At 58.1% G+C, this 10532-nt stretch overlaps 2 protein-coding genes across 2 annotated transcripts; both read left to right on the plus strand.

Moving 5' to 3' along the window:
• The first annotated feature begins 4 nt into the window (after positions 1-4).
• TPGS1 (tubulin polyglutamylase complex subunit 1) lies at positions 5-1367 on the plus strand. Its single transcript, XM_058040933.1, has 2 exons — positions 5-330; positions 413-1367. Exons 1-2 carry the CDS (start codon positions 5-7, stop codon positions 939-941), a joined length of 855 nt encoding a protein of 284 aa, XP_057896916.1. The 3' UTR covers positions 942-1367.
• A 1112-nt stretch (positions 1368-2479) lies between these two features.
• On the plus strand, positions 2480-8784 carry CDC34 (cell division cycle 34, ubiqiutin conjugating enzyme). The gene is made up of 5 exons (XM_058040847.1): positions 2480-2696; positions 4988-5074; positions 5910-6007; positions 6848-6982; positions 7884-8784. The coding sequence occupies exons 1-5, from the start codon at positions 2520-2522 to the stop codon at positions 8092-8094; spliced, it is 708 nt and encodes a 235-aa protein (XP_057896830.1). The 5' UTR covers positions 2480-2519; the 3' UTR covers positions 8095-8784.
• Positions 8785-10532: the final 1748 nt, after the last annotated feature.

Raw genomic sequence — 10532 nt, forward strand, 5'->3', positions numbered from 1 at the left:
CAAGATGGCGGCGTACGAGAAGCGGCGAGCGGCCGCCGCCCCGGTACCGGCGGGGGGTAGCGGGCTGCCGGAACCGGGGCGGGCAGCGCCGGGGGGCGGCGGGCCGGCGGAGGGCAGCGCGGCGGAGTTCCTGCTGCGAGCCGGCGTCACGGCCATGGTGCGGGAGGCGCTGCTCAAGGTGCTGGAGGCGCGGCCCGCCGAGCCCGTGTCCTTCCTTGCTGAGTACTTCGAGCGGCTGGTACTGGCGGAGGCGGCGGCGGAACCCCCGGGGCCGCCGCAGCGCCTGGCCCGGGCGCTGTGGTACGTGTGCCTGGCTCATCACTCGCACAGGTGCGGCGAGCGGCGGCGGCGGGGGGCGGCGGGGACGGGGGGCGAGGCCGCCTCTGTGTGTGTGTGTGCCATGTCGCGACAGGACGGCCTTCGACAGCAACACCGGCGCGGCCTACGAGGTGCTGGGCTGCGGAGGGCGGCGGCGGTCGGCGGGCGTGGACGGGCGGCTCTACAGCGAGCTGCTGAGGCGGATCTGCCAGCGCGGGGCGGCCCCGGCCGAGGCGGCGGCCGAGCTGCTGCGCCGCGTCCGGTGCCGCGACCACGAGGCCGTCCCGTTCGACGTGTTCCGCTACGGCGTCCTCACCTGCTGCGTGCTGCTGGAGTTCGCGGCCAAAGCGGACGCGCTGTTCGCCGTGCTGGGCGCCGGGGACTCGGCGGACAGCCGGCTGTGCCAGGCGGTGCTGCGGGCGCTGGAGGACGCGCTGGGAGCCGGGCACGGCCCGCGGCCCGGCCGCTACCTGGAGGCGGGCTCCAGGCTGGGCCCCGACAGGCTGGCGCTGGCCATGGACCAGGCGCTGCAGGAGAGGAAGATGGGCTCCTCCATGAGCAGGGAGGAGTTCCTGAGCAAAGCCACGGCGCTGTTCATAGCCAAGGTGAAGCCTGTGGAGTGATGGAGGGTGGGAGCAGCGCTGGCTGGGGCTTCTCTCCGAGCTGGACGGTGAGCACGGGGAGCTGGCTGGAGAGCCCAGCAAGAGATTCCCAGTTTCACACTCCCTGCCTGCTCTGATGGTGCCCAGCAGCTCCGTGTCCCAGCTGGGAGATCCCTCTCAGGGATTATCCAGGACTCATGTGGAGGCTGTGACCCGTGGAGCTGCTTTGGGCAGTGAAGTGACCCAGAAGGAACAAAGTGTGGGGCTGGGCTGTGGCTGCACAGGGGCAGCTGGGGAGGGCTGAGGTGGTTTGGGATGTGAGACACATCCCCTTCCTCCAGGACCAGCTGCGTGTCGGGCCGGGGGTTATTTATTTAAACTTGTCTGATCGTTATTTATACTGTTCAATTCCTGGTTTGCTGTAAGACATTAAAGCTTTTTTTATTATTTTTTAGTGGCCACTTTCTTACCTCCTGGCAGCACCAAGTGCCACAATGAGCAGCAGAAGTGCCCAGAGCCCTGGGGGTGGTGTCGGCAGCAGGTGCAGGATTGTGGCAGAGCCGGTGGGAGGATCCCCGCGGGCTCGGGATGTTGTGTTGGGGCGGATGTTCCGCTCCCCGCGGGCAGGACTGGGTGAGGCTGCGGCTGGCAGCGGGCACAGCTGACGGGATGTGACACAAAGCCGGCTGCGAGCCGGGGATTCCTGAAGCTGAGCAGCCTCTGCTGCTGTGGATTGTCGCACAGGGGTGACACCCGCAGGCTGGCCGGGGCTCTGTGTGCTGGGGAGCGCCCGCCCATCGCTGGGTTTGCTCGGTGGGCCGGTGCCACCGGGAGCACCGGGGGAGCCGCCCCACCCATTGCTGGATTTGCTCGGTGGGCCGGTGCCACCGGGGGAGCTGCCCTGCCCATTATTGGGTTCACTCGGTGAGCCGGTGACACCGGGAGCGCCACCAGGAGCACCGGGGGAGCTGCCCTGCCTATTGTTGGGTTCGTTCGGCGAGCCGGTGACACCGGGAACGTCACTGGGGGCACCGGCGGAACTACCCTGCCCATTATTGGGTTCACTCGGTGAGCCGGTGACACCGGGAGCGCCACCGGGACCACCGGGGGAGCCGCCCTGCCCATTGTTGGGTTCGCTCAGTGAGCCGGTGACACGGGGAGCGCCACCAGGAGCACCGGGGGAGCCTCCCTGCCCATTGTTGGGTTCGCTCGGTGAGCCGGTGACACCGGGAGCGTCACCGGGGGCACCGGCGGAGCCGCCCTGCCCATCGCTAGATTCGCTCGGTGGGCCGGTGACACCGGGAGAGTCCCAGGGCGTTCGCCCATCCCTGAATACGCTCGGTGGGCCGGTGCTACCGGGAGCCCCGGGGCGCCCCCTCATCGCTGGGTTCGCTCGGTGCCACCGGGAGCGCCCTCAGGGGCACCGGCGGAGCCGCCCCGCCCACCACCTGTCCCGCCCACCTGCCCCACCCCGCGCTCCGATTGGCCAGCTACACCCTAGGGGCGTTTCCCTCTGAGGCCACGCCCCTCCCGGCGCTCCAGCCCCCGCCGTGCCCCGCGTGGCCCCGGTGGCGCCGCCGAGAGCCCCGGTAGAGCGGCATGGCGCGGCCCGCCGTGCCCAGCTCGCAGAAGGCGCTGCTGCTGGAGCTCAAGGGGCTGCAGGAGGAGCCCGTGGAGGGGTTCCGCGTCGGGCTGGTGGACGAGGGGGACCTGTACACCTGGGACGTGGCCATCTTCGGACCCCCGGACACGCACTACGAGGGCGGATACTTCAAGGTGAGCGGCGGGGGTGTCGGGGGATGTGCTGCGTGGTAGCGTGGTATGGGAAGGAGTTTCTCAGTTTTGGAAAGGGGTGAGACCCTGTGAGGGGGATGTGGGTGTCCCGAGTGGGTGTGGGGGTCGTGACAGAGCTGCTCCCAGGCTTAGGGGTGAGTGGGGTCTTTCACTGGGCACCTGGGGGTCGCTGGGGCTTCAAGGTGGTCCTGGCAGGGAGATGGCTCCTTCTACCGAGGGTCCCCTTATGGGGGGCTCAACCACCCCCCTGCCCTCCTGGTCTGAGGGTGGACAGCAGTCACTGGGGTTCCCTCTCCTGGAGGGGATCTGAGGCATTGCCACCAGACCAGGGAAGAGATAAAGGACCCCCGAGTCCCCCCAGAGACAGCCCAGGGTGGGAGCAGGGGGCTGGGTTAGTGAGAGAGTGTCGTGGCTTGGTTTGGGGTGGAAAAAGATGTTTGTTGGTCTGACTGCGCAGCCCCCCCTCGGCAGGATGTGTGTGTGCTCTTCCCAGGTATTGTGCAACCTGGGCTAGCTGTTTTCTTCCTCTTTCTCATGCTCCCTCCTCCGTGGAGCCCTTGTGTTTTCATCCTGTTGCTGTCAGGGTGGGGATGCACAGGGTGACTCACCCAGGGTTAGCTGTGTTTGTTTTCCTGACGCTCCAGAGCCGGGTTTCGTCTCTTCACTGGAGTGCAGGGATTTTTTTCCCCACAGCATTTTAGCATGAAACCCTGTGAACTCTCACCCTTTCAGCCACTCATGCTCCTGTTTTGTGCTTGAGAGCTTCCAAACTCAGCACAGTGCTGGCGAGGCTGTGCCCTAAGAGGAGAGCAGAGGGGCAGAGCATTGCCCAGCCTGTTTGTACACACAGGGTGGGGTTGTTGCTGTCCAAGCCCCCTTTGGCATCGCTTTGCCTCGGCTGGTTTTGTTCTGATCCCCTCTGACACAACAAAGGGGATTATTCTGCCATGTTCAGCTGTTTGGCCAGAGCCCAGCACGGGGCTGTGTGTCACTGCCCTGCACTCCACACACACACACACAACACAGCCCCCACTGCACTTTCTCCTTTTCCCACCCCCTGTCCTGTGCCATGGATTTTTCTCAGTTCATGTACAAGAGAATCCACTGTCTGGATTTTCTTTTGGATGAACTGAGGGAGCAAGAAGCGTTCAGGGAGTTGTCGTGTTGAGTCTTGATCTGCAAGTTTGCTCCCAGGGCCTGGAAACAGCTGAAAGCTGAATCAGTCCCTGGGAATTTGTGCAGCCACACAGGGAGAAGCTGCCCACATTTTTTTTGGATTCCTGGTGCTGGTGGGTTGGGGCAATCCTCTGAGGACTGGGGGACGTTGCTCTAGGTCCCTGTGCCCCCTCAGGCTTCACTCAGAGATGGACAGGGAGCCCCTCTCTGCCCAAACTCAGCCCTGTGGGTTTGGCAGCTGTGGGAGGAGCTGGTGCTGGCTGAGTGTCCCTGCTGGAGCCCTGGGCTGCAGCCTGAGCTTCATGTGATTTTATTTTTAGCCCCCAAGCTGCGCGTTGCGGCCAGTTTGGACTGGGTCTCTTCTCAGCAGTGACAGGCTATTTTTAGGTTTGGTGCGTTCATCAGAGCACCAAACACCTGATGCTTCCTTCCTGTGGGCTCTGGAGGGTAAACAACCAGTGGCACAGCCATGGTCTGGCCCTGGCAGCAGCTCTGGGGGTGCCCCAGCCTTTCTGCATGGCTCTCTGTGCTGCTGTGGGGTTTGTGCTGGGTGCCAGCACCACCAGCTCCCCCTGGTTCCTCTGCATTGGAGAGCACCAGAGGGCCCTGCTGGACAGGGGGTGTGGGCAGGATGGGGGGCAAGGAGCTGCTGTTGGTCACAGCCCCTTTGCTCAACACTCTGTGTGGTGAGAGGCTGCCCCCAGGGCTGTATTTTAACACTTTAAACACTCTACACTGGTGCAGAGGCTCTGTCCCAGCAGGTGCCCAGCTGGGCTTGGCAGAGATTCCTTTTTACCAGAGCTATCAGAGGCTCTGTGGTTTCCATCCCTTCCTTCTCACAAGCTGGTGTTCCCATCTCCTTATTGTTCCCTCTCTGATTTCCATCCCTTATTTCTCACAAGTGTTCACATCTCCTTGTTGTTCCCTCTGTGGTTTCCATCCCTTACATCTCACAAGTTTTCACATCTCCTCCTTGTTCCCTCTGTGGTTTTCATCCCTTATTTCTCACAAGTTTTCACATCTCCTCGTTGTTCCCTCTGTGGTTTCCATCCCTTATTTCTCACAAGTTTTCACATCTCCTTGTTGCTCCCTCGCAGGCTCGTCTCCGCTTCCCCATCGACTACCCCTACTCTCCTCCTGCCTTCAGGTTCCTCACCAAGATGTGGCACCCCAATATCTACGAGGTAGGTCCCCTGGGACAGCCAGGAGGCTCTTGGACAGCCAGTGGACACGTGTGCCTCTGTTGTGATGGCACTGGGTGCAAATGCCAGCCTTTGGCACTGGGCACTCGGTGCCTGGCACAGGGAACATCGCTAATGAGCTCACGACAGCATTTTGCTGTCCCAGAGCAGCGTCCAGGTCAGCCAGGCTTTGCAGGCCTGCTGGCTCCCACGCTTGGGGACATTGTGCCTGTGCCAAGAGTGGCTGCAGGGCCAGCAATGTGCATTGGGCAGCCTGGCCTGGACAGAGCTGGCAGTCATGGGGTGCCTGTCCACTTTTGTGTCCCTCCTATGGGACTGAAGGGACGGCTGGGGTCACCTGTGGTGAGGTTCACAGGGGTCTTGGGATGAGGGAAGAGATGAGAATGTTGGCTTCATGTTTCAGAAGGTTTGATTTATTATTTTATGATATGTATTATATAAAACTATACTAAAAGAATAGAAGAAAGCTTTCTGATTAAATCCTATCTAAGAATAGAAAAAGAAGGAATGATAACAAAGGCTTGTGACTGACCCAGACAGTCTGGACAGCTGGGCTGTGATTGGCCATTAATTAGAAATAACCAACATAGACCAATTACAGATGCACCTGTTGCATTCCACAGCAGCAGATAATCATTGTTTACATTTTGTTCCTGAGGCCTCTCAGCTTCTCAGGAGGAAAAAATCCTAAGGAAAGGATTTTCCATAAAACATGTGTGTGACAGTCGCCTCACCTGGCTTCAGCCAAAGGGAAGAGCGAGTGAGGAGATCCTTGGGGCAGCAGCTCCTGAGGATTCTGTCTCTCTGGTGCTTTCAGACAGGTGATGTCTGCATCTCCATCCTGCACCCCCCTGTGGATGACCCTCAGAGTGGAGAGCTGCCCTCGGAGCGCTGGAACCCCACCCAGAACGTGCGGTGAGGGATGGCAGGGTGGGAGGCTGGGGACAGGAGGTGCCAGGGGGCTAGAGAAGGCTCTCAGGCTGTTGGATTGGCTGAAGAACAGCCAGTGCTTGTGTATTCTCGGGTTGCTGTTTGATAATTGCTGCCTCAAGATGTGCAGGATGTCTTTGCTTCAGCCTGTGCCTGAAGAACGAGTCTGGACTCTTCACTTTTCAGTCTTGAAGTTGTTTATTAATTCTTATCTATAATATTTTCTTTCTGCCCAGCTGAGGTCTGCTCAGCAGGGCAGCCACAGGCGCTCTCTGTGTTGTCTTTTTATACTACAAACTGCATATAACATATTTACACTTAATTCCCAATACCTATCACCTATGTTAGACAGTGCACTTCTACTCTAAACCAATCCCAAAGTGCCAACATCACAGCAGAAAATGGAGAACCAGAAGAAGAAGAAGGAGAAAGGATGGACACACCCAAGTTCCTCCATCTTGTCCCCATAACCCCCATACCAAAAATCCTAAAATCTACCTTTTCACCCTGTGATTATTTTGTTATTACACTATTCAAACCTGTGTGACTTTCAGGTCCTCATACAAAGCTGGCAACTTGCTCCAGGGGTCAAAATCAAATCTCCAGGTGCTCTGGGCTGCATGCCAGGGTCTCTGAGCCCCCCTTGGCAACCCTGGACACCCAGAGGGATGTACTGAGTGTATGAGCCCAAGAGTCCGTGCCCAGCCTGCTCCCCTTTGCTGGGACCTCTCTTGCTGTGCACAGCACAAGGTTTTGGGCTGCTGGCACTGCTGGGGTGCTGCTGAGTCTCCTCAGCCCTGACCTGCTCATGTTTATCCACACCAGAACCATTCTGCTGAGTGTGATCTCGCTGCTGAATGAGCCCAACACGTTTTCCCCGGCCAACGTGGACGCCTCGGTGATGTACCGCAAGTGGAAGGAGAGCAAAGGGAAGGACCGGGAGTACACAGACATCATCAGGTGTGTGCTGAGCCCAGCCCTGGCAGCCCTGGCTGTGCTGGGATGTGGGAGTGTCAGGGGTAGGATGGTCAGGATGGATGGAGACGAGAGATCTCTGCAGCCAGGGCATGGAATTTGGGGTTTATTGCAAAGGGCCTGGGTGCAGGGCCCTGCTGGGAGCTGCAGCCACAGCTCAGAGCAGGCCCGAGAGGAGAGAGGGGTAGAGAGAGAGAAGGCAGGAGCGTGGTAAAGAGGGTAAAGAGAGAGTAAAACAGGACGAGGTTCCTGTTACAATACAATAAATCTTCTTCTGGTCGTGGAATTTGAGGTTTATTGCAAAGGGCCTGGGTGCAGGGCCCTGCTGGGAGCTGCAGCCACAGCTCAGAGCAGGACTGAGAGGGGGAGAGAGGATGAGAGGGTGAGAGAGTAAAAGGGGTAAGAGAGGGAGGTTCCCGTTCCAATACAATAAATCATCTTCTGTGTTGAATATTCTGATCCTCACTAACCAATCTAGTACAATATACAAATCCTATAGCATTTGCATACTGCCTATAAGAATCACTACATTACCACACTGTGTTATATTTTAAACCCTAAAAACTCCTCTTTGGGCCCATTCTGCCAAGCTGTAGGGTCTGCTCTGACCCTTGGGCCTGTCTGCAAGCAGAGGGTGTTGTTCCATCAAAAGGGGATTACCTTCAGTCAGCCACTCTATTGTTTTCCAGTTGTTCAGTAACTGAGGGATCTCAAAGCTTGCTTTCATTTCAGTCTCCCTTATAGTTTCCATATTCTCAAAATCTTTTGCCAGGCAATCATATTTACAAGGCTTTCCTCCTCCCCAGCGCTGGGATCCTGTGGGACAGGGGCTCTGGAGGGCTGGGGTGCACAGCTCTGTTCTCACCCCCCATTTCTCACCCTGCAGGAAGCAGGTGCTGGGCACCAAGGTGGATGCTGAGCGGGATGGAGTGAAGGTCCCCACCACGCTGGCTGAGTACTGTGTGAAGACCAAGACTCCAGCCCCAGATGAGGGCTCAGACCTCTTTTATGATGACTATTATGAGGATGATGAGCTGGAGGAGGAAGCAGAGAGCTGTTACGGTGATGAGGATGACTCCGGCAATGAGGAATCTTGATGGCCCTCTGGCATTGCAAAACTTCCTATAAACTACTGAATTTTACCTCAACTAGGACAAACTGGTTTGAATTTAGGATCTGTCAGCCCTGAAATTAACTCTCTACCTCGCAGGGAGACTGTTCTGCTGTTGCAAAGGAAATCCCATGGCTGTCTTTGTAGGAAAAGATAAAACCCCTTATTTACAAACTTCCAGGGAGGGGGAAGCTGTGTTGGGGTGTTCACAAAGCCACAGAAATTGAGGTGCTGGTGGCTTTGCCTGGCTGAGGAGTGACAACCAGGCCTGGTGTTGGCTGCCCCTCATTTGGGTCTGTTCAGCTTCTCTTCAGCCCCACGGGGTAGGAGCAGTTTGGGGCACTTGTGGGGGTGGTGAGTGGTTGCTTTGGTGGGAGAACAACATGTGAGTGCTGTCTTGGCTTTCAACACCTTTTAGGGTTCACCCTGCAGCCATCTGGGCTGTCCCACAGGACCCTTTTGCCTTCCCTGCCCTGATGCTGGAGCTGTGTTCACAGGGAGAGGGGCACCAGGGAGGATTTGTCCAGCAGCCACCAGCACTGACCATGTGGGGATGATCAGTTTGTGGTGTTTTGGTTTTTAACTCGCTGGGAGGGATGGGGTCATGCTGAGTTTTTCTGCTTCTGGTGTTTGTTTTTTTTTTTTTTTTTTTGGACACTATTTAATAAAGTTCTTCCAGGGAAAGGTTGTGATGCACGAGTGAGGTTCTGTGCAGGCTACAAGGGATTTGTGTCGGACATGGGCTGGCATGGAGCAGTGGGCAGCTGTGGGTCTCACAATAACCCTCTTTCCACCTTGCAGAGTGGGCAGGAGGGTCTGGGCAGGGTTGCCTGAACATCTCTGCCCTTCCTGGGCTACATCAGTGCCTCTGCCCTGGGGCTTTGGCCAGCACTCAGTCTGTGCCTGGGCCACCCCTGCAGAAGGTGTTTGCCTCCTGTCTCCTCTGCAGGCAGCAGACCTGCCTGGGCAGTGCCTGGCTGTGCTCTGTGGTACCTGAGGGCGCCCCACGGGTGCCCAGGGCTGCTCTGATCCCATTTGGGTGTGCCCTGAGCCCACAGACTGGAACTGGCTGGGACATGTGAGCTCAGGAGGCTGCAGGGAGCTGCCCAGACTGTGCTGAGCAGCCTCAGAGCCAGGGCAGGGCCAGGCCCTGGCAAAGAGCCTGCCTGGGGCTCCTGCCCCTGCTGCACAAAGCTCATCAGAGGGGTAATGAGCAAAACTTCCCGGGGCTGGAGTCGTGCAAACGGGATCAGGGCTTGAGTGACACCTGCGAGTGCACGCGGCGAGGGCATGTGCTTTATTGCCTTAGGAAATGAGGCTAAAAGGTGAATAGGATTATTGTCGCTTTATTCAGGCCTGGCAAACGGCTTCCAAGGTCACCCAGCACGGAGCAGCAGCAGCCCTGGCTGCTTGCTCACAGCCAGCCTCTCCTTCCTTTCCTGGGGGGCTGCTGTGTGCACCCCAAATCTGCGTGGCCGTGCCCTGTGCTGGCTCTTTGTGGTGGCCAGTTCCCTACCCAGATCATGGGTACCAAATCCCCCAAATTTCTGCAAATCCCCCCAGTGTTTGATGCTCATGCTGCCCAGATTCATTTGGGGGTACCAAACCCCCAAATTTCTGCAAATCCCCCCAGTGCTGGGTGCTCATGCTGTCCAGATCATGGGTGCCATGGGCACCAAACCCCCCCAATTTCTGCAAATCCCCCCAGTGCTGGGTGCTCATGCTGCCCAGATCATGGGTGCCATGGGCACCAAACCCCCCAAATTTCTGCAAATCCCCCCAGTGTTTGATGCTCATGCTGCCCAGATTCATTTGGGGGTACCAACCCCCCCAAATTTCTGCAAATCCCCCCAGTGCAGGGTGCTAGAGGCTGCCCAGATCATGGGTGCCATGGGCACCAAACCCCCAAATTTCTGCAAATCCCCCCAGTGTTTGATGCTCATGCTGCCCAGATTCATTTGGGGGTACCATACCCCCCAAATTTCTGCAAATCCCCCCAGTGTTTGATGCTCATGCTGCCCAGATCATGGGTGCCATGGGCACCAAACCCCCCAAATTTCTGCAAATCCCCCCAGTGTTTGATGCTCATGCTGCCCAGATTCATTTGGGGGTACCAAACCCCCCAAATTTCTGCAAATCCCCCCAGTGCAGGGGGAGCCTGGCCAGCAGATGAGGATGGACAGGACGTGAGGAAGAAACGCTCTGGGAGGAAGGAGCTGGCAGAGCCCCTGGTGGGGGCTGGCGCCTGTGGCCCCATTGTTTTGGCTTTTCCTGCCCCCCTGCCCAGAACCCACGGCTGACTCAGTCAAGAATTCACCCCTGGGATGGAGAAGAGGTGGAGGCAAATCTGCTGTCCTGCAGAGGCCTCTTTGCCCAGCTGCCCTGTTGGTTTTTGCCTGCTCAGCCCCTCGGGCTGATTTATCC

Source organism: Melospiza georgiana, chromosome 26 (genome assembly GCF_028018845.1).
Source record: "Melospiza georgiana isolate bMelGeo1 chromosome 26, bMelGeo1.pri, whole genome shotgun sequence".
NCBI classification, from domain to species: domain Eukaryota; kingdom Metazoa; phylum Chordata; class Aves; order Passeriformes; family Passerellidae; genus Melospiza; species Melospiza georgiana.

Excerpts from the sequence above, each read along its gene's own strand:
- TPGS1 (XM_058040933.1), top strand. The coding sequence starts at position 5 with ATGGCGGCGTACGAGAAGCGGCGAGCGGCCGCCGCCCCGGTACCGGCG. Across the intron at positions 331-412 it reads CTGGCTCATCACTCGCACAG|GACGGCCTTCGACAGCAACA; the intron begins GTGCGGCGAGCG and ends ATGTCGCGACAG.
- CDC34 (XM_058040847.1), top strand. The coding sequence starts at position 2,520 with ATGGCGCGGCCCGCCGTGCCCAGCTCGCAGAAGGCGCTGCTGCTGGAG. Across the intron at positions 5,075-5,909 it reads GGCACCCCAATATCTACGAG|ACAGGTGATGTCTGCATCTC; the intron begins GTAGGTCCCCTG and ends TGGTGCTTTCAG. Across the intron at positions 6,008-6,847 it reads AACCCCACCCAGAACGTGCG|AACCATTCTGCTGAGTGTGA; the intron begins GTGAGGGATGGC and ends TATCCACACCAG.